The sequence below is a fragment of the Gallus gallus genome, chromosome 7 (genome assembly GCF_016699485.2).
Source record: "Gallus gallus isolate bGalGal1 chromosome 7, bGalGal1.mat.broiler.GRCg7b, whole genome shotgun sequence".
NCBI lineage: Eukaryota > Metazoa > Chordata > Aves > Galliformes > Phasianidae > Gallus > Gallus gallus.
In genome coordinates this window covers 13,895,892-13,920,079 of record NC_052538.1, presented here as the reverse complement: position 1 = coordinate 13,920,079, position 24,188 = coordinate 13,895,892, and the positions used below count along the sequence as shown (strand labels likewise).

The 24,188-nt window shown below is 36.3% G+C and overlaps 1 protein-coding gene across 9 annotated transcripts in view; it reads right to left on the bottom strand.

The window, feature by feature from the left end:
* Window positions 1-24,188, bottom strand: part of CERKL (ceramide kinase like) — a 51,539-nt gene that overhangs the window by 13,411 nt on the left and 13,940 nt on the right. For all 9 annotated transcript variants that reach the window (XM_015289553.4, XM_040703796.2, XM_046943895.1 and 6 more), the window contains exons 2-5: window positions 15,738-15,980; window positions 9,459-9,590; window positions 5,969-6,032; window positions 2,860-3,002 (exon numbers count right to left, since the gene is read on the bottom strand). In XM_015289553.4, the coding sequence (XP_015145039.2) occupies window positions 2,860-3,002; window positions 5,969-6,032; window positions 9,459-9,590; window positions 15,738-15,980 (582 nt within the window). The remainder of the gene's footprint in view (window positions 1-2,859; window positions 3,003-5,968; window positions 6,033-9,458; window positions 9,591-15,737; window positions 15,981-24,188) is intronic.

Genomic DNA, 24,188 nt, shown 5'->3' with positions numbered 1-24,188 from the left:
TTTTTTTAGGTCTCACTCCAACTACTCAGTTTACTGTAAATCAGCTTAAAAGGTTTCGAACGTACAACTTCAGCATCTTTGTCAGACACATTTTTTAACAGAAACAAAAATAGATTTTATTATTCCAGAACCACAATCCTGTTCTAAATATTCACGTTGTTTCTTGACATTACCAACAACTTCCTACAACCTTCATCCTACGAAATGCACAAAAGCATCACGGTAAGGATTAAGTATCTGCAGATCACGTAAAAAATGACTGATGGAGGTACCAAACAGAAACTGTAGGGAAAAAATTGTCCTTGGAAGTGCAAGCACTTCTGCAGTACAATTAACTTAATTAACCAGACAACATGAATATTCATAAGGCTGTTAATGTCTCCCCCATCCAAACAGATAAATGTGATGTAATGACTTCCTAGTCAAGCATAGCTAAAATTCTGATGAAAACTGCACCAACATTTTGGTTCTTTGCCTGAAATATCACAGAAATTAACAGTCCCTCAGTAATATTTTATTTTACAAATTAATTGGAAACCATGAATTTATTTAAATGAACCACTTAGGACCAAAAGGCTCACAGCCATTGGATACAGATTGACTCATGCTCATCACAACAGGATCACTTTCCATGTCCTCCTGCTCCCTGTGCAGCCCCTCAGCTGCAGTTCCCATAGCAACAAGCCCTTGCTGGTGGCTGGTGGGACCACCACAGGCCGCCCTACATCACCCTTCTGGCTGGGACCACAGGAAGGCAGCCTGGGAGCTACTGCAATGGTGCTCTGCCAGAAGTATGCTTCCATCAGATCTGTCTGCCCAGAAGGGAAGCAGTTTCAAAAGCAGCTTCTCCCCATCAGGTGGATTGGAACTTCAAAATGCTGCTCTATCTACTGACAATACACCAAACCCAGATCTTAATCCATTCAAAGAATGCAATCCCACAGAATCATAGAATGGCATAGGACCTCCAGGGATGGGGCATCCACAGCTTTTCTGGGTAGCCTGTGCCAGTGCCTCATGCCCTCTGAGTAAATATCTTCTTCCTAACGTCTAACCTAAATATCTTCTCTTTTAAAGCCATTCCCCTTTGTCCTATCACTATCAGATTGTGTAAAAAATTGGTTCCCCTTCTGATTATACACTCCCCTCAAGTACTGGATGGCCACAATGAGGTCTTCCCAGAGCCTTCTCTTCTCCTAGCTAAACAAGCCCAACTCCCCCAGCCTTTCTACATATGAAAGATGCTCCAGCCCCTTGATCATCTTCATTGCCCTCCATTGGACTCCAACAACATTTTTCCATTCTTGCTCAGCCAGAAAATCCTAATAATGGGTTCAATGAAATTACAGGTGGAAAGACCATTAAGGTACATTTTTATGTGCCCAAGTATCACACTTACCTATTTCCTGACTACTTTTTGAAATTTAAACACTATTGAAATAAAGGAAGATACATAGGAAACCACTAAGAAGTTTCTCACACATTCACTAAATAAACTGATCGCAGTCTCTTTCAAGGAAGCCTACAGCAGTCTGTATAGCAAGCAGTAGAGCGTTCTCTCAGGTTCTCATATCCTTTCATGACATTCTTCTGTTGACAAACTGAAGAGTCCTCTCTGGCGCTGAAGCACAGTGACTTGCTCACAGCCAGATAGCATGGAGAGAGGCCCCGGAGAGTTTCCACCGTGCCACCACCTAGACACACACACAGCCTTAACTGACAAGTGGTGGTCAGAATGCTATCCATAAATCCCCTTGCTACATTTCTGAGATCATTGCATCTTTTACCAACCCACTTCCAAGACTGCTGTTCTTGACCTGAAAAAAAAAGCTAGTAGAATTTTTCATTTTTAGGAGTAACTGCTGTCAGTTTAATGTTGCTATTAGAAGTGCAAAGCAATTCAAAGCATGTAAAACTTGCTTGCTGAGTTTACAAATGACTTACGTTTTTGTTTGTTTGTTTGTTTGTTTTTGTAGAAAGCTGAAAAGAATAATTTGCTGTTCACCTGGTTAAAGTGGTTTTTTCCCTATTGGTTAAAATCATCTGAAAAATTACAGCAAGCATTCACGTTGGCAGCCACACCTGAGAGTACTGGCCATGCAAAAATGCCCCCCCCCCCCCCCCCCCCCTTTCTAAGGGGAATAATTAATTCTAAGTAGAATAAGCCCTGCCTGCAGTTCTGCCTGATCCAAGTTATGCTAAGAAGGGCAAGAGGAAAACACTGGGAAAGAAAGGAAGAAAGAAAGAAAAAAAAAAGGGCACAAGAACTATGTACAAGCTAAGGTAGGAACAAGAGGATTTTTCAAAACAGATGCATATATTTTCAGATCTGTAGAAGTGAAGGAGAGATAAAGCAGCTTTCTGTACACAGCATTTTTTTTTTTAAGTATCATTTGCAATATATATTCCTGGTACACCATTTAGAAAATAGACCCTAAGCATGAACTCAACTGAGAATCTGCCAAGTAAATTGGAGAAAGAAGAAAAAAACACCATGGCTTGTATTAAGGACATTCTAGAAAACAAAGTTTGCATTTGATTTTGTTTCTGTTGGCAAATAAGTGCAAAACAGGATCTTTGAATGGATCATCTGAAGATAATTTTAGTTTTCTTCCTCCAGAGCTGCTTCCTTTAGGCAAAGAGCTCATCTGTGCCATTACTATAAATTATCATAATGATTTTAAATCCAGTCATTTGTAATCAATCTAAATCACTAATTTAGGTCATTTATTCAATAGCTCCCTTAAGTAACTGAAGCTTTAGTACCAAGAACTGCCTTTAGTAGCCAAACCTATAAAACATGCCAAAGGGACCTAGAACAAATCACTGACAAAACATAACAGTGCTGTTTAGTCTCACCTGCTGGTATCACTCCAAGAGGGACTGGTGCTCTGACAGGTGCTGGTATGTAGTCTGTGCCTTTTCCAGCATCTATCTGGGCTTTAAGTAGCAAACCATGAACAACTTCACTGACAAATCCATCTCCACCAACACAAACTACCCTATTAAAAAAATAAAAACACGTAACAGTTAAAAATAAACCATTCCACAATTGAGCAAACCAGCAGAACGCAGCTAACACACCACGTCAATGCAACAGTACTTCAAGCAGCTGAAATCCATTCTTCCTTTAGGAGCAGTTAAAGCCTTACAGTCAGATCAGCACAAACCAACTAACAAGATACAAGAATCCTTGTTTCTGCTTCCCTCCGTCTGAGTAGAAATAACTACACTTAATTTCTAATTTATATCTCGCCTTATAGCACCAGAAGCACCGAACCAAGCAGAGGGAGGACTCAAGCATGAGCCCAAGCACTTCAGAGGAAAAGCTCTCAAATCTTTCATTATTGACCACCATAAGCATTCCACTGGTTTTTAATTGCCATTATAATAACAACTCACCAAATATTAAACTAAAAATACTTGAAAACAGCTAATCCCACACACTATGCAGACAGTGGAGGGATTTAGGAAGGTATAAAATCCTCATACTAGCAATCCTTTGCATGAAGGTACTTAATCACTGCTTCTGGAGCATGTAATTAAACTCCCACCTGCTGTGGCTATAGAGAAGAATGTATTTGTCTATAAAAGCTCTGTTACAGGAAGTGTCCACTGTTCTTGTCATTTTTGGTTTTGTTTATTTATTTTAGGTAAATATGAACACGATTCTCCAAATAAGCGTGTTTGATAGTTGAAGGTTTTTAAGGTACACATTCTACAGAAGAAAAAAAAAAAAGGTAATATTACACTCCATATGCTTATAATATAGGTAAGTCAGGTTTACTGTAGGGCGTGCTTATTTAAACTGTTGTATCATACATCTATATGAATACAGTTGTGAATCTATGTCCAAAAACTCAGCCAGATAAAAATGGTATGCTTTTAAAAATATATATTCATGATATAACTAAGTGCTTAAATTAAATCATCTCTTCAGTTCCTGTCACTATTTTCTTTCTACATCTTAATTTCTAAATTGGCAAGAATATTTCTCCCTCCTAACTAAATAATGATCACACACACATACACACACACACACAAAGAGGAAAATAAAAAAGGAAAAGGAAGAAAAAGAAACATTTAGATTCTGTTCTCTTACTATGTGTAATCAGGAGTCAGATTTTTACTTTGTTTTTTATTTAGTTTGTCAGAATCATAGAATCCATAGAGATGGAAAGGACCTTTAAAGGCCATCTACTCCAACTCCCCTGCAATGAACAGGGACATGCACAGCTCGATCAGGTTGGGCTGGGCCAGTCCAGCCTTGAAAGTCTCCAGGGCATCTCTGGGCAACCTGTGCCAGTGTCTAGGCTTGCAAATCTCTGCCACAGGAAAAAGAAAAAAGTAATCTTTGGAGTGTGAGAAACCTGGAGGGACTTAAATGCAGATTCTAGGTAGTAGCACTACCGAAAACAGACACATATTCTTCTGATTTGAGGGTCTGTACTGTTGCTATAAACAAAGGATCCAAAAATAACAACCAGAAAGAAATGTAGCTAACTTTATTTTTTTTTTAATTCATGTTAGTCCTCAACAGTTTCCCTTTTGGCCAGAACCAGAGATGGCATCAGGCACCAGGGATTTCAGATCTAATCAGCAAGAACCTGTTATGCATAAGGAGTGGAAAGCCCTGAGCAAACAGATTTGACTAAGAACACAAAGAAGGCTTCTTAGAGAAAAAAAAAAACATCTGTCTAACCATCAGACACAAGTTTCTCAGTCATTTGTTCCCTAAATTCTGACTAACTCTGGCTACTGTAAATAAAAGCCACAGTTGTGTAGGCTCCTGATTAGGGATGAAATACTTGAGAAATACTTGCATATACCTTTCACGTTTCTGTTACTATACAAACAAGAGAATGCAGCTCAGATGCAGTTTGCATTTGCAGTGCATGCACTCTCTAACCATGGCTTGGCCCCAAGACAGGGAAAATGCACACAGCCAACTTGGGCAATTTCTGGTGTGGGTAAGAAAAACAAAAGCAGATAGAAAAAGAGGTGAAGTCATACACAAGATGCTTGACATACACCCATGAAGTTGCAGAACAGCGTGGGAGCCGAAGAAGTCAGGGAAAATAAATGAAATAGAAGACAGACAAGACCAGCCCTGACAAAGAATTAAAGCACTGCAGTATTGCTTAGAAAAAGCACCAAAATACAAATACACAGGACTAACACCCTACTGGAGGTGGAAAGCTTCCAAATTACTTCATGAACTGTTTAACATGTAAGGAATCATAACTCTTTTTGAGAGAAATTCAAGATAATAAGTTGCACTTTACTATACTGCTTGCTTACTCTAATAAATAAAGCAACATTGTGTCTTTGAGGTACAGAAGTGCTGTTCTTCTGGTTTGTAAAGAGGCAACGAAGCGACACTATAGCTGACTTGAACGAAACTGAACAGGAAGGCAAAACTGGAGAGGCTGGAGTCCACCAAATAACAAGCAATACTGCTCAATAACTGGGTAAAAATTAATGAAAGTAGCAAACAGACATCACATTAGGTGGCTGCCAGAATTGCTAAGAGGGTGGAAAGAATTACCCTTACCATTAATCTTCCCTAAAACCACACAATTACCATTTAGAAAGGACAGGGATCAGTTCAAATCAGACATCCTTGTGTCATACAGTTTTTTTTTTTCCAGCTTTTTCTGTTCTGTTTCCTTTTGTACCTGGCTAATAGAAGCCTTATGGAAGCACTCCAGTGACTTCACCCAATGTTCAAAGACAACAATTTAAGAAAGCTTTATGCTTATTTACCATTATTTAGGAATTAAAATACATGCCTATTGACATTAAATAATAAAAAAATGAAGCATCTATAGAGAATTGATTTTCTCAGTCTGAATGTATATCAGAAACAGAGTAACTCATAAAATACCTCTTTGCAGACTTCGGATGGAATACAAATAAAAAGTAGCATTACAAGGTTTACAGTGTTCACAGCCACTAACTGACTTACCCATCAAATGCCTGGAGTTCACATTCTTTAAGTACTGACAGAGCATGTCCTTCATATTCAGTTACTGTGGAAAACAACATTACTCAATTTTCAGAAGATTGGATAAATTGATTTTTTCCACTTCTAGCATAAGAAACATACATTAATTCAGTTCAGAATATATTTTTGATCATTAAAGACATTACAATTATGAGAAGGTAAGTTGTGTAATTATGCTAGCTAAAGGGCAAGATATCAAAACTGAGCTGGCATCAGGCACGTGGCTATTCAATGCATTTAAATTCAGAAAATTAGAGAAGATGTTTGTTGCATCAAAATGGAACTTGTAGCATTGGTGCAGTTGCTTAACTTCAGGAAAATGTAAGCATATCCTCAGTTAACACTGAATTATTTCAGTATCAGTCACCTTTAATTGCCTTTGTGTTAGGATATGCAAATTGCTAAATGAAAAATATCAGGAGTTACACACAGATATATGAAATCAAGCCAAATACCAGTGACAACAGAATATAACACACAGTGGAAGGTGGCGCAAGTATGCACCAGAGTTCATAGCCTCTGGAGGAAATGAATCTGTCAGTCTACATTGATGTCTCTGTGTTTGCTGATACCCCACATTGTACCGTAAATGCCAGCGAAGACAGGATAAACTGGCATACTACAGATGGCACAAAGCATCATAACTACATTTAGCATTTTCTAGGCCAGCTTTGCCAGAAGAGACAGCCCAGCTGCACCCACCCATCAAAGATTTTTGCTGACTGACATGACACTTGCAGATGGATTTTTTGTGTAAGAATGTGCATCATTATATGCAAAATTACATTAATCTTTTATGCTTGTCTGTCCCTGGTGCTAGCATAGTTTGAGGCTTTTCTCCAGTGTTTCTAAATACTGTTAAAATTATTAGTCTTGGTGTCTAAAACAATCATTCTGTATCTGTACATGTTATAGCACACTATTTTTGCAGACTACTCAAATGCTGCATAAAAAAGTTGAAAACACTCCTCTGTCTATATACAGTGTGTGTGTACACAGTGAGTATAACTCATTCTTTAAAAACCAAACAACAAAAAAAGAAACAAAAATATTTTTTTAATAAGTGATAAAATCTCTACACTATGCAATAAAAACTGTCTGTCAGCATACAACTTCCAAATTTAAAAACAAAAACAAATGGACACCTCATTCTAGTATTAAGTGACAGTGAAAAATAAGCCCTGGCACGGTTGATTGTGTAGGAATTCAAAACACTGAACAGCAACACCAAGAGCCAACTACCAAAATATGAGATGGGATGAAGAGATCTGTCTTTCAGCACGTCATTGTCAACATTTGTTGTTGCTGCTTTGTTGATGTTGTTTTAAGTAACCTTTCGGTCTTATATTGTCTATGTATAGCAAATCACTTCAGAGACTCAAACTTACATTACCATTTTCCTACAGTAAATTTTAGACTTTAAAGCAGCGTAGGCATAAAGACTAAAAGTAAAAACTATCTTCAGTATAACAGTTGTACAGAAGCTTTCAATTCGTAGCACCCTGAGCGTATAGTTATTGCCCCATGAGTTTGGGTTTGTTTGTTTGTTTGTTTAAGAAGACGGCACCAGTGAAGAGAACTTTCACTCAGCCCCCTTTTCCATTTCTTTTCTTCTTTCCTTTGCTTCTTTTCCCTTAATACTTAGTTCATAATTATTTAATTCATTACAGGCATCTAAAACTCTAATGCAGTTTTCTTCTTTTGCCTGTAGGAGGAGTGTTAGGCAGCTAATAAGCGCTTTAGCACTTGGTTATTGTCAAAATAGCCTTATTTTAAAGGATAAGCAACTTCACATTTATCTGGCTAACAACTGCAGGTATATAAATAAAAATAATCAAAATAAATTTCCAACTGCTTCTATTCAATTAGGTAAAATGCTTTAAGAATCACAAAGAATGATATTCACAGCTTCTATTAAATCATGTCAATTAATCTATAAAACTTGATACAAATTTGGCTTATTAGTTCAACTTTAGGATTTCAGCCAAAAATGTAATTTCATACAAGTTAATGATAATGCTGCCTTTAGCAGAGTTTAACAAATAAGGTTACCTTCACAGTAAAAATAAACAATAACCAGTAGTGTGGAAAAATTTCAAGGGGTAATTTTATTTCAATAATGGCTTAAAATGTAGTAGTAGCTAATTTAACAATTTGACATAGTCGCCTCTTATCACTGTATAGCTGTAACAGAAAACTCTATTTCACAGTTCAATGGATTTTCTTTTTAAAATATGGGCGAAATAATTTAAAAACATGTAAATACAGCTTAGAAAAATTAGCAAGACACATCTCATACAAACACTTATCACGTTATTGTATTACTATATTATTTTTATTAGTATACCTAAATCAGATTTGTTCTGAGTGCTTTTTGGCCTGTGACCTGAACTAGCCACGATTTTACAAAACATTTAGGCAACAATTGCACATTAAACACTGTCTTTCAGCTGGAACTGATCATTTTGCAAACTAATTACAACAGACACAAGAAAAAAAAAAGACTTTTTGGTATTAAAACATCTTGCACAAGAGTTTACACGTCACATGGATATGAAATGTGTAACTAAAGAACAGCTGTGTATTAGAGGGAGTTATAATGCTATGAATATAATACTATTTGCATTGAATAAGACTAATATCATTTCTCTGTAAACTTGGATGTCTGGGGGGATCGAATCTGATGCAGCAGAAGTTTCAGTCACTTCACAGAAGGGAGCAAAAGCAATGAGACCATTACAATTTTACTGCTTTAAGAAAATCTGTTCAGTTCCTTCCAGGAAGCCAATGAAATAGAACAGCCAAAGGGCAAATTCAATGAAAGACATAAGGACATAACACATAACCCTGGCAGAATTTGGAGCTTTAAATCCAAACCTGATATTGGAAACCCACTGTCCAGTGTCAAGCAGAAGGCAGCATCACTACAACATTAAACTTTTACCTTTGTGTTCTCCAGACAGCCAGCTGTGCCTGGTGAGAACTGCCCTTGTAATGCCAGAACTTAATCACTTAGTCTTCCAGGTCATCCCTCAAACTCAGTCAGAACCCAGAGATAACGTGCTCTTCCCATTAGCCTTTCTTGCACAATGTCCAACCAATAGATGTTCTCAGAAGAGAGGTAATATTTAAGGGCATGTTTATCTGAACGCAGGAAGAAATATTATCAAACGTACACAAGACTGTCAGACATTAAATGCTTATTTCCTTTTATTCAACTTTTGGCCTAGAAGTATGGAAGTTATATTATTGGTATTGACGACTATGGGGGAAAAACTGTTCAATGAAGACTAGAAATATTAAAACACTTTTGATGACAAAATAGATTGCATTGTATTAACTAGAATTCCAAATGCACTACTTGCAGGCAGAACAGTAAGGATTCAAACTGTCCTGCAAGCTTAAATTGTACTTTAACATAAGATTAAACTATGCTTCTGAGGCAACTTACCTGTGACATCAGTTTTTATATCAGCAAGCTTAAAAAGCGGTGACACTTGTTCATAATAAATACGAGCGGCTTCTCTTTTGTGGCTGCTTGGATTAACAAATACTTTCAAGGATTTTGGCCTATTTTGAAACCCTAAAAAGAAAACACAAAACTTTAACATTACACACTATCCAGCTATTCCTACAGCTTAAATGAATTTTTAATACTAGAACAAGTACAGTACTTCAGTGCAATAATTATTGTATTAAAAAGTCTCCATTTCTTCTGAATGTGCTATTTGTCCCAAAATTATCGTACTGATCGCTTTTTTATGTAAAGTTAATAACAGTGGAAATGCATCACAATTGTCAAAACATTGTAGAATAAGAAGGAAAAAAGCATGTGTTGTAGCTTAGTTAAACCTTGATACAGGAGCAGAATGAGTGGGCAGAAGCTATAGGATAGGGTAACAAAAAAAAGTATCAAAACATTTTCTTTTTGTAATTCCATGTGAAACACTAACAAAACTGGCAGCACTATTCAATACTGCTGTCTTGTGGGATTGCAAATCAAACAATGCATCTTGAAAGGCAAGCAGAAATGTCAAGAAATAGATAACCTGGTAATATCCATCCAGAAATCCAGGAATTATTGGTTTTTTGTTGTGGTGATGGTGGTTTTTTAAGTTACATTTAGGTCTTCAAAGTAACTCTGAACAGACAATGCTGAAAAACACTGCTACACAAACAACACCCAATCCTGCATATGGAGGCAATGAAATGTCTTTGAGAAGTAAGTTATTTACCTGCAATGTGCTTTTTTTTGCTGAATAGTAAATAATTCATATTCAATAAGTAACAAAAAACAGTTACACCATTTTTTCAAGTCTTTTCTACAATTCCAACACTTGCCATGATTCAGGTGATTTGTTACAAAAAGCAAGTGGTGGCATGCAGTGTTGCTGTTTTTTTTTTTTGGTCGTTACTTGAAATACAAGAGTTGAACAATTTTGTGTTCAATTAATTCACTCATAAATTCTCAATTTCCATTTAGCATCATCACTTTCTTAGCCAAATAAAAGCTAGAAGATCTGATAAGCATGCTGCTTTCAATATTCAGGAGGAACATTAGCAGTAGTACTCAATGCCAAAAGGAACCAAAAGTGAAAAAAAAAAACCACATTTCTTTCTGCCTCATACAGAGTATTACTTTATTTTTTACATTCATATGAACCTTAAAATCATTGGCTGGAGTTTTCTGAAGCTGTTTCCCTCTTATTCTACTGAACAGGAACAATTCCTCTGAGAAATTATAGATAAATACTGTTTTAGAATCAAAGGGAATAAGACCAAAATATAATGACTATAAAATTCCGACAGATTATTCTTTGACTCATTTAAACGCATCAAGGAATTCAGAGATGAAAATTAACACTTTTACTAACACAAGCCAGATAATCTTAGAAGATTCCTTAAAGATATTGAAGGATATCTACCGGGGCAGTTTAGCCCTCATGCATCCTTAATGCCTGATGAACACCCCGGATGTCTTCAGTCAGAGGCCCTAGCACCTTCACAAAGAAGCATGTTCTTGGGAGGCATGTCATGTTGTGTGTATGAAATAAAACAGCCCTTAAGTAAAGACAGGTTCCCCCTTTGTGCCAACTTACATAGTATGTTAAACACTTTCAACTCTCAGCATTTGTTGACACTACTCACTGGTGTTTAATTTGAAGTCACTGGCCTGCTTTATTTCTATCCAAGAAATACAAAAATCCACAATCAAGAAAGTAGTAAAGCAGGGAAATTCTCAAGCTTACTAGTCTCGTTCTTTCTCTGATATTAGCAAAAGACAAACAGATGATTTAGGAGTAAGGCAACAAATTTTTTCTCCTATAAACAGTATGTTGATGAGCCTTCGGTTATGTACCATAATTGATAGCTTAGAAAAACACTAAGAGGAAAAAAAAAAAATCTTTACACACCTGCTTATGGGTTCTTATAGAAATCACTTTGAGAACATGGAACAGTATCTAAATTTACTGTATCACCAAAAGAGTAGAGAAAAGCTACACAAAAGGGACGTGAGTAAATAAGGTGTATTCCAAAGGCTGTTGATGGTAAACCAATTCTGCACTCATTTCTTTTTCATTTCACAAATGACATTTGAGAAGAGAGATGGTACAGTATCATACATGAATAGTTGATCAGGACAAAAATTATTAGCTATCATCCCCAGTGTGTAATGGACATGTTATAAATGAAGCAACTGGGGTTAATAAAAGAAGATCCATTAATAGTCAAAGATGAAATTTTCACACAATTATAGAGTGAAACTTCTTTTTAAAAAAGTAGTTTTTTAGTTTTAATTATCATCTTTTAATTTTCTTTAAACAACATTGTGAATGAATTGATCTTATTTACTACAGCCTGCAACTGCTTTCAGTCTGTCAGCCTTTTGGTGCTGTCCTAACTGGTGTTCTGTTATTGTTTTCTGTAGCTGCTCCATTTGAAATGAACCAGCAACCTAAAGCAGGAAGGCCAACTGTTCCTCCAGTACTAACAAATGTGCTAATATGCACTAGTTTAAACTTGATCTATCAAGTGAATCAGTGAACCATGAAGGGTGGTAGGTCAATCAGGGTGTTCTGAAAACAAAGGCTCGGAGGGCAGCAGAGACGCTATGCTCAGACATACATCTGTGCTGCTTTCCATTCCTAGTTTTATGGAAATGGGTTTATGTTACAAAAGTTAAGGGTCTGGAATCATGTCGTTATTACATGCATTTATAAATACTTTACACACCAGTCAGAATATTATACATGAGGAAAATTAATAATATGAAACAGATTCGTTAATGTAACTATGGAGACACCACTGTTAATATTAACTAAGCAAAGTTAATGTTTAACATTAATGGTTTAATTAAAACTTCATGCATGAAGTTTCAGCCATTTGTATCAAATCCCAGTGTGAGAGGGATGCTACAGAGTAGTGCATAAAAATAAAATGCACTTCATGCATTTTTTTGCTACTTCAGCACTTATTTTTAACAGTATTTATTGTCTTATGCTAACTTAAAGAGCTTTTAAGAGAAACTCTTTCAAATTAACTGCTAGTGAGAATAAGTTTCATCACCGTTGAAAGAAATTCAAAAAAAGGAAAATGAGTAAGCCTTGCTGATTATCCATTTTCTCCCATTTTCAGGGCCATCTTAACCCTTTAAATAGCTCTGGGCATTTGCATGTGGAGAGGATTCAAAATTAATCAGTGAATCCCACTTACACAGCATGCCTGAAGCACACTCATAAGCCCACTACAAGAAGATGCAAAGAAGAAATCTCTGCGAGTCAGTGTACAACAGGTCTGACATAAGACCAGCACCACACTAGGAATGGTCTAAGCTGCCATTTGGGACTTTCCAGGAGCCTAGGCTCCAAAGGCGTGTGCTTTGATTTGGCAGCAGTCATTTCACATCAGTTTAACAAATAGGCAAAGTACAGATCATAGTATTTTTGAATGCTGTATCAGTGAGCAAGATCTTAATACCTCGCAGGAACAATAGCACTGTTATGTACAAAATCAGCATTTATTTAAAAGTGAGAAGATTGTAGCATGTGCTTGTTACTGTATACACATGCATAGAAAGCTGTAACAGACACTGAATCTGCACTGAAAACAACTACAGAGTAGGTGTGCTCACCTACAGGATGACAGGCTTTGTGAAAGATCAGAGACTAGACAGACTGGAATTGAAGTTCTTAGAAGAGAAATTGAAGGCAGACAAGGTTACTCATTATAAGGAGCACGAGAGAAGTAAACATACAAGAAACATTCACATCAAACACATAGCAAAAAGGAAATTGTGTACATTGTATTTTAAAAAATACAAAACAAATAAAGAAAAAAGATTTCACTAGAAACAGACTTCCAGATAAAAACTAATCCCTGATATACTTGCAACTGCTGTTGATTAATAAATCAACAACACTTAAAAATCCAAAAAAGAGTAAGATAAACAAGTAGAAATGTATTTAGTTTCAGTTGCTGGAGACATACCCTTTAGTAATATTTAACCATGTGACAAATGAACTTACATGTTTACTGACAGCCATACTCAAGCATACAGACACTATGTTGACAAATCACCTCCTTCAATTTGCTCCGGCCTCAAAGCAGTAAAAATCCTCCAAGAATGTAATTCAGAGCTTAATGATTTTTTTTTTTTTTTTCTGACATGAAACATTACAGAAAAAGAAATGAACGTTATTTTGGAAGGATAGAATTTTATTTTTGACCTGCAGTCCATAAGTAAACCAAAAAAAGAGCCAATCTGAGTTCATCAGTGGAGATGTCCTAAGATGTCCTCAGCACTGTTACAAAAACAAGCTATGGCAAAAAATAGGAAAACTTATCACCATGTCTAGCAGAGATATATTAATGCACCTTTTGCAATCTTAATTACCAACAACCAGCAGAACTTAACCGCACTTTATACTTTAAGTCCAGTATCCCACTGCAGCCTTTCAGTCAACGTTTGGTGTACTTTAAATCAAAATATTTTTTCCTGAATTATATTATTAGTATACCATCATTGTTTGAATGTCTGATAACGTCTCTGCCAATCTGAGTGTAGAAATGCTACTGACAATTAGTTGATTTTTTGTATAGAAATGCAGTTTAAATACTTACTCAGTCTTCAATATCCGACACTATGGAAAACTACTTTTACTATAACTACAGAATTTGCAACAGTAAACACTTTGGTAAATGTTGTGGGGGTTACGTTTGGTTACTCCCCCCCCCCCCCCCCCCCCAGTCCTGATTACTCCTGAAGCAAAAAGAAAGGAGAAAACATACTGATTAAACATCAAGCAAAATTTGCACAAGGTTTAAATTCTGGAGAAAGACCAAAGCTGAAGAAAGAACCAGAGACAGCAACATCGCACAGAATGCTTTTTTCAGGTTCAGGTGGCTTCCAATTACAAAGCTATGAAACAGAGGCTGCACCTCGAAGTCAAGGCAACCTGAGCAAGAGATACTGCTGCTTTTTTTTTTCTGTGAACATATGGTATCACTGCTCCTGATGGATGGAGGGTAATCTGGGAACAAAACAGACATTTGCTTCTTATGCAAATGTCTTTGCTTTTATGGGTAGCTGGAGATCTGCAAGAATCTTGGCACTTCTGCAGATTTCAATATTTAGTTGATAAGGCCTTTCAAAAAGAGCAAAGGAAGGTATGTTTTAATACACAATTTTGTTTGGAAAATCCAAAGCATGTTGTAAGCAAACAGTGTATGCACACCTAAAGCATGTTATTTTACCTTCTCTGATATCTGTTTTTGACAAAGTAACTTTAATAGAAGTACACTATAAGTCAGTATTGACAGTGCCACAACAAAAGTTACAGAGGTGTCTGATTTGAATGCTCTAATCTGCCTCAGTATTAACAATTCAGCTGCAGTTTTAACAGCCTATTATAAGACTGATTTTTTTTCTTCCATAAGAAAGAAATTCATTTGCTGTCGTCAGTAAACAGAAACATTTTTAAGATAAATCAGAGTTTGGTTTATGTTTTTCTGTTTTGTTTTAATTAGAAGTAGAGACACTATACTACGTGTCTTTCCAAGACTGGAGGTATTAAATTACAGTGAAAGGGTTTGGCTTGTTTTTTTGTTGTGTGTTGTTTTCACCACACACACACACCCTACACAGTGAGTATTTCTTTAACTTGAATCAGTTTCCATGAAAAATACAACTATCAGGGGTTAACAAAGCATCTCAAAACTATTATTAGTCCAGGCAAAACCAGAGAGATAGTTCTAAAATAAAGGATTGCCTCTTGTCACTAGCCAATGTCAATACACTTTGTACCAAATTATACAAGAGTCCTACAGAGCCTTAAGAGCACTTCCACCTGTGAATTTATGGAGAAAAAAAGCCTGCGCTGTTAGCCTCTAAGAATCTGCAGATCTCAAGTGGGAGCTCTTAAACAGGCTCTGGCAGTCTCTGAAGAGTCCAGAATACAATCAGCTACTTGTTTGCAGTGCTTGAATACTTCCAAGAAATAGCATCAGATGCAAAAGCAGCATCTTTTTCTACAGATGCATTAGTCATCATCACTTTCTTAATCTGGGTACTTCACTATGTAGAATGTAAGTAGTAAACATTTTCCAGCAGCATTCAGATGTTTGTGTTTTAATTTTCACAGACAAAATAGTTTTTCTAAGCTTCATTAAACCTTACGATTTACTGATAGAAACAAGTCTGAAGTAATATTAACCCAGATTAAGTGCTTACCATTCAAAATTTCCTTTAGACGTCTAAACCATGAATGACAATGATCTTCACTGAAGTTATTCAAATGGATAGCACAGTCTGTTAGTTTATTTTCTTCTTTATGTAAGCATTTAAAAATAGTGATACCCAACAAAGTACCACCTTTCTTCTGTCCTACAAAACGGCGACGTTTCACTTTTACTGAAAATACATCCTTCATTTCAATAATCTCTTCTTTCACCTGTAAAGCTGTACTGGAATCACCTGTAGGGAAGAAAAAAATGTTACCATGAGTTGACGAGGAGTAATTATCTAAAAAAAAAAACAAACAAAAAAAAACCAGCAAAAACAAAAAAAAACCTGTTATGGCTTCATCACTAGCTTCAACTGTTCACAGAATCACGGGATCATAGAATCATTTGAGTCAGAAGAGACCCTTGCAGTTCATCAGGTCATCTACGTCTATAGCTAGATCAGGATGCTGAGAATGCTGTATGTACAGTGTGACCCTGAAAGCTTCCAGAGATGGGGCATTCACACCTCTCTGAGCAACCTGTTCTAGTTCCTCATCACCTGCAGCATAGAACACTTTTATTCTTCTAATCAATCTAAATTTCCCCTCTTTTAGTATGAAACCATTTTCTCCTACCCTATCACAACACACCCCAACAAAGAATCCATCCCTTTCTTTCTTGTAACTCCCCTTTAGACACTGAAAGGCCACTTTTAGGTCTTCCCAGAACTTTCTCTTCTCCAGGCTACTAAATCTGCTTGTGCCTGTATTGAAATTATGTGCATATCACATGCATCAATCGTTGGTCTTATTTTGGTCTTGTATTTTACCAACTCTCTATTATTTAGGTTAGGTGTACTGCTATACAAATAGCATAACTTCAAAGAGTCTTTTGATATTAAAAGCACTAAAATTCTAGACTCTAAAAAAAAGTTTATAATCTCCCCCTCCCTGCCTTTTGCTGTTGTAGTTACATTCACAGGGCCAATTCTTCATTCTCTTCTCCTAAATCAGAACTCTCAGAGATCAAAAGTGCTCTATGACACAAGCTGACTATATAAACATAGCTGATTAATTATATATGTTTTTTCCCCATTAACGCAACTGCTATTCTTGGGGTTTAAACCAGAGCAAGATCAGAAAACAGTTGAGCAAAACCAGAAAAATAAACCAAAAATTACATCACCCATCTTGTCTTTCATTTTCAAGTTATGAATTTGATTTAGAAGACAAGTGGAAGAAAGTCTCAAAAACTCTTTCAACAGTTCAAACAGAGCTGCTTCAGGCTGGGACATGAAATGAAGGCTCTCTCATTCTGGGGCTGTCATACACAAAGGCCTTTGGCTGCTGATGCTGCCATGCAACGACAATAGTTGCGAATGCCTTTTTGAGTTCTATTAACTGAGCTACTGTGGTACAAGCTTTTTCTGCTCCCTTAAGCTGCAAAACATTTGAATCCTCAAAATCAACCTAATTCAAGTACACAGTTTGAAAGAAAAAAAAAAGTCATAATTCCTGTAGAAGATGGATATTCTGGACAGGAAAATAAAAGATCCTCTACTATCTACATAACTACAACAGATGCAATGTGCTATAGACCAACAAGGTCACCTTGCAGCCCAAGGCAAGAGTAGCTAGAAACCAGACACCTTTTCCAAATGTCGTAGCAGCTCAAATGGTTTATTAGTGGAAAAGCTACAGGGCACGGTGTGTGATGAATGCCACGCACTGAGAGAAAGCTCAGGGCAAGGTGCGAAACCCTGTCGTGCTGCCCTTCCTGGAGAACGAGCAGCATAAGACTGCAAATTCAGGTACTGCCTTCCTCAGTACACCACACTGAGCTGAGGGCCTCAGCAAGTCTGACTTCTTTTGAGCAGGAAAAGTCTGCGTAAACACCTGTGAGGCTCTGATACAGCATTCGTGAGCACCACTGACAGCAACCACATTTCCATCAGAGCCCCAGGGGCAGCATCCAACAGGTCCAAAGGGTGAGCTGATAGCACAAAAGAATCTCAACACCTAAATAGCACCACATCTGACATCTCGGTTTTTACCAACTTTACATTGCTCCTCTAAAACATTTGGAAGTAAATAGTCTTTGTAGACCTTAAATGAAGTGCTTCTTAGAGACATCCTGAATTCCTTACTTTGACCTATATATATATATGTTTAAGTATAGTTTAATATGCACATTTAATGTCTGTCTTAACTTTTAAAACAGCATTTTGAAGAGGTGTCTGCTCATCTTTTTCCAGAAAGACTTGCACTTTTCAGGCACAAATTCCAATGAAAATTCCAGTACACACTCAACAATTTAGGAAATTTCATAAACAAGGATGCACAAAATATAATGACAACTGTCCTGCAGCAGCAACAAAGCCACAGCATTTATTCACTCAGACCAATATAAATACTTCACTTTTTAAAATATCTTTAATACTTTAATTATGTCAAATAATATTTTCAATTAACTATTAGCTTTGCTGACATATCAGAAATTCTGTTACACTAATGTTATACATACAAACAATAAATTGATTACAAACTCTAGTCTGTTTGTCCTACACAGAACAAGTAAAATAAGTGCCTGCTAAAATACTTTCTGCTATGAGTTCCCATAAAATAACCGTTAGTCATAAGTCAGTAAGGCCTGTCTCGTCTTCTCATGTAACTATTTCAGCCAGATTTTTTATTTGCTTTTAAACCTCCCTCTTCCTCCATATTTGTCAAAGTCTTGTGTTGCTTAGATGTCCATTAAAACTTTAGATAACCAAATAATGTATTCATACTAGACAGCATTGCACTTCCAAAAATAGCGTTTGACTCCAGCTGTTTTACTGTAACATACTTTCAAACACAGCTTAGAGAAGTATATGAACTATAGGAGTACTGAAACATACAAAAGCATAATCCTCAAATTTTAAGTTGCAGAAAAAAATACCAAATGATCTAGTAGGATTAGGACAGCCAATTTTTACTGAGATTGAAAAGAACTCTGCATACGAGGCCTTAGGAATATCCTACAATGATTTTAATCTTCTATTTTTACTGAAAATAGGATAATTTCTAATACAGTAAAATTCTATCAAACAATTCAGGTGAAAATTTAAGTCAATCTATATTTATAAAATATCTCTAATGTATAATAACAAGAAAAATTACTTTAAAAATAAAGTTTGTATTGGATTAGACACTTTTTAAACTTCATCAAATCAGTTTGTTACTATCACATTGGTTACTGGTAGCTTTTTCAGGACATTAACTGTCCTCTCACATTACTTAGAAAGATACTGGGTACCATCTGTTCTTGCAAAAGATTTAAGTATACATCTATTAGATATCATGCTATTTATTTAATTCAGTACCCACTTCCCATTGTTGTATCTTCTGAAAAAAAAAAAGTCAATTTAATTATAAGGAATAAAGATAATCTCTTCTACCAGGCTGCCCTGTCATCATGAGAGCTGAGAGGGAACCTGTACAAAGTAGGTTACAGGCGTTAGGAAGACTAAAACTAGCAGCACTTAACATTTAACAAAGATCTAACAAAAACAGAATATATGGTACTTAAAAAAAAAAATTACTATAAGCCAAGAGCTTGTCTAAATCAATCTCAGCACATCTGTCTGATGTAGAGCGTAAACAGGATTAGAGTTGGATTTATCTGCTTGACGCTAATTGTACTCACAGTTTCTGCACATGTCCACTTTTTTCCCCCCAAATACAGCATGAAAAGAAAGCCTGCCTGATATATGAATTTCTAGAAGTTTTATGCCTCTATTTATCCTATCGCTGATTTCAAAAAAATGAGACTATCCTACATTTTTCCTGTTTACAGTAATCTAAACTCTCATTTAATAAAAAAGATGCCTAAATACACCATACTAAGCTAAATCAAAGGGTGAGGTATTGATGCACACATATACAGTTTAATTGTACATTGTAAATAATTTTAATTCATTGAGTGTGCTAAATTAAGCTTTAAAAAAAATTCTCACATTTATAGCAAAATTGATCAAAATATACCCAAGGAAATAACAGTTTGACAGAAAATAGAACAGCTTGCAGAAGTGCGTTATTAAGATAAAAACACTTCAACAATAAAATGTTTATTGAACTGTTATCTAACAGTAGAGGCCCAACATCTAGAAGAGGTGATTAGATCTGAGAATCCAATTCCTATAACAGATATCTGGAGTACATTAAAAAGAGAAATACGCAAGGTGGGTGTATGGTTCAAGTACAAGATTTGGAAATAAGGAAAAATGGGTTGTGCTTCCTCATTCATGAATTCTTCCTACAACTTTTAGAAAGCCAATTCCCCACCTAACTACATTTTATAGATAAACTTATTGAACATTTTGTCCCATGGTGCTTTGAAAGTTTGCTTCATTAATAGTTCATTGCTATATCTGAGCAAAGTATAACAAAATATTTAATTAGAAATAAAAACCATCAAGACTATACCAAAGAAAATTCAGCAAGCACTAGTTACTGCAGATCTTACACATAACGAACACTATTTTCAAAATGACCATTCCAGATATACAATAAGATATAATGGTATTAATATAAATTCAAAAAGGAAACACATAAGAGTAAAAAAATGAAATATATCTGGACAATCTGATTACAAATTCAGGCTCAGCAGTATTTGCTTAGGAATAATAACGCTAAATAATGTTCAATGAATGCATACAGGAAAGCAGTTAGTAACTTAAGCCTATTTTACCCCTTAGAATGTGCAGTGAAGTGGCATGCCACTGTTTCATGAAACCACTCCAGAGTTTTCAGCGACAACATCGATTAAGAAGGATCAGCAATGAGAACTACAATGGAGCAAGTATGATCATCCTTGCCAAAAAAGCTGAGAAGTGCCATATAGCTCATGTTAGACTATTCAGTATTAGTTAAACACTCTAAACATAAGACAGAAAAGCTGTTTTCAAAACATCTGAATGTTCAAAGTGCTTGCTGTTTCAGAAAGACAGATCAGGCAACAACTTGGGAAAAAAATGATGCATTGCTTCTTACTCTCTCCCATAAGCAAAGAAAGAAAACTTCACTGTTTAGCCAGAATAGTGATCAATAAACTGGAGAAAGGGTGTAAGAAGGGCCAGGCTTCAGAAGAGTTTGTGTTACTTTGTGGTTTTTTTTCCTTTGAAGACCACCTTCACACTACTGCCCTCATTTTTAAATGATATTATAAAAGATGTATAACACAACCAAGACCCAAGTCTAGAAAAATGTTTTCCAGGCTGTTTGTAATGACTTGCTAGGGAATGGCGAGAAGTCCAGGAAGTTCTACAAAGGACAGAAGATATGCATCTCAGTTCCTCCAGAGCCAGAAAATAAAAGCAGAGTGCAAACGCTATCGTCATATTTTCATGCCACTATTTACTGGCAGCAACAGCTGTAATCCTTCAGGGCAGAAAATTGAGCTTAAAAGCATCTGACAGGAATATAACCAATTTTCATTCTCCTTTAGAGAATCTGAGGGTGAAGTGATGTATTTTGCCAAGCCAATGCTACACCTTGCCGCTAACCTCTCTTCCAATACAAGCAACTACCACATCTGTGTAGTCCAGTCCTTTCCTTTGTGTTATGTCTGGCACTTGGCAAAATCAAGCTGAATTAATTCAATTCTCTGAAGTAGCACAGACTGTAGACTTTATTTTTTTGCTGGCTTAGTCTTCTGACAAGTTGGTTAATACAGTCAGTCAAACACAAGTTCTACAAAACCAGGGATGGTTTAGAGTGGTAAGAAAATACACAGAGGAGAAGAAAGAAGAACTGGAACTGCCTCCTGCCATCAGCAGAAAGTCAGCATGGCTTGACCAAGGTGCTGTGCATGTTCACTTCAAATCACTAACTCCTCAAAGATCATGCAAGGACAGATGAATGAGAGCCAGCAAGAACTAGGAAAGATACATAGTGGTTTCTCACTATTCCTGCTTAGTGAAGCCATATCAAAGAAGGAAAAATATCTGAAAGGGGAGGTACAAGTGGGTTCGCTCACTTCTATAAAACTGTTTATTTATTTTTCGAGGAGTACATTCCTATGCATTTGTACAAGCATAATGGTCCTATAAATAAAAAGATTAGAAAGGAATATTATTTCCATAAGGAATTAGCGTAGTCAAATCAAATGTGTTTCACTCTCTACCTATAAGAGTCCCTCCCATGGGATTTTAGTGCAATCAGTTTAATATGAAACAGTCCAAGCAGAGGCCAGAATCCCAACCTCCTTTCCTTGACTCCAAGTTTTACTGGTTAGTTACTTGTTCTTGCCTTCCATCCTCCCCTCTCTCTCCACATTCCAAATTTCTCTTTTCACAAGACTGATTGACAAATGGTCAATTCCAATCCCTGTTTCTCCACCACATCTTTTTAAACACTAATCTTCCTTTTTTTTTTTTAAATGTCCTCATCAAACCTAGTGGACTTTGCCATAGTCTCACTGCAACTACAGGAGTTGTTTTTTCAGGAGACATTTGGTACTACCCTTGATATCCTGTTTTGGAGGCACACTCAAGGACTTGGGTAACTTTCATTATGCCTTTAATAGAACAGCAATAAGCAAATATCTAATAAAACAAACAAACAAAACAGTATGAAACTGCCTAACTCTAGCTTAGCCAAAATAAAAGACAAAAAATAAGGCTGGAAAGTGGCAGAGGGAACACAGAGACTAAATCAAACAACAGTTTAAATAATCTCAGACCACAAGGCCAGAGTTTAGTACAGCTCAAAGGACATCTTTGCTGGAGCTGACTTCCTTTTAGAGAAGAGCCGGGCCTGGGAACACCCCCTCTAAGCCTGATCAGGCCTCAGGAGTGACAAAGCACCTAGCAACCAGGGTTGCTGTTTGTATAGCTACTTGAATTAAAGCTTCCCACAGAAAACTGCAATTAAGGCTCAACATAAGACCTTAATACTGTTCCAAACTAGAAGATCCTCATGAAGGAAAAGTTTCTCCAACAAAGAACTTGAAGGAGATGAAAAATAACCCAAAAGGAGAAGATCTGCTAGGTTAGCCAAAAAGAAGAAAGGTAGAGAAAGATCCCAAACCTAATGCACTTCAGAGGAAGTATGAAAGTCTTTGCTTTTTTAATAGTTACACTTTCTCATTAACGTCACACTAAGAAGGAGGTCACTGAAAATAAATTTAATACAGAAAGTTATACATTTTACATTAAGAGTATGGCCCACATACTGCCTAATTTCATAACGTGATTGGAAAAAGAGCAGCAGCAAATTTTTTACAAAGTGCCTGACCGCCAAGTCCTGTAAGTAGGAGTTGTATGGCAAATGTCCATACAACAATAATGGAACAAACATCAGCGGTTTTCACCCTTTTGTAAAGCCTTGGCAGATGCAGCCATCAGATAGAACTGATAGTTTTACACAGACCAACAGCACCATTATCATATGAAGGAATTAGTTTAAAAAGTGTGATCTGTGAAATAAAACAAATGAGTCAGATCTAACAATTTAAATGATTTGATACAATGGGTTAGCAGAGTTGAAAAGTACTAGAGAGAAACTCCAAGGAGGAAACAGGAGCTCCATTTTGCACTCCTTCAAAGAATCTCACACACACACGTTTGTATCTACTAATTTATGTCATAATCAAGACAATCACTTCTGTCATTTTAGGAAGTAATGGGGAAAAATAAAAATTGCCTCTTATGTCCTCATGACACCACCACCAAGTCTGATCAATTACAGGTTAATAATCAGTTCCTCCCATGCTTGCCCAAGGGTAAGACATGGCAGCAGCACCACCAGAATCCTCTGACAAGAACAAAACCTCTCCCTCACTACCAGTGCATTTCAGCTCACTTGCCACACAGGAATAGGAAGAATGTAAGACTACACCACTTTGCCCGCAGGGATGAATGAATCCCATTTTGTTCACGTACACCACACTTAATAGACTTAAAAGAAAAACAGAAAAAAAGAGAATTTTGTTGAATTATCTTTATAATAAACATTTTCCCCTTGCTTTTAATGAAACTGTTCAGATTTCTCTAAAAAAAACTTTACAAAATATTTTTGGCATATTAAAAATATATATTTTATACAACGTGGCATGAATGTAACAAAAAAAATAATTGCTTAGAACACAGTGTAAAGTTTAAGGTATAGTCAATTATCCAGTCTACAATTGAGACTTTCACACATAAGAAAAAGCTACTAGAGCATTGCATTGTGAAAGCTTTCTGGTATTACTATTATTGTTAGTATAAGGAATTGGCTACACTTACAGTGATGTATAATCCTGTGACTGAGAAAATTATGTTCTCAGACTTTCATCAATTTTGTTTGTAGCTTAACACTACAGCAAAGCTCTCACGAAGGATTTGATACCAATACGATGTGACACAACTGAACCAAACCTTAATTTCACTCACAGTAAGAAATCACAGGATTAAGTAACACTGTGCAGTCTTTTA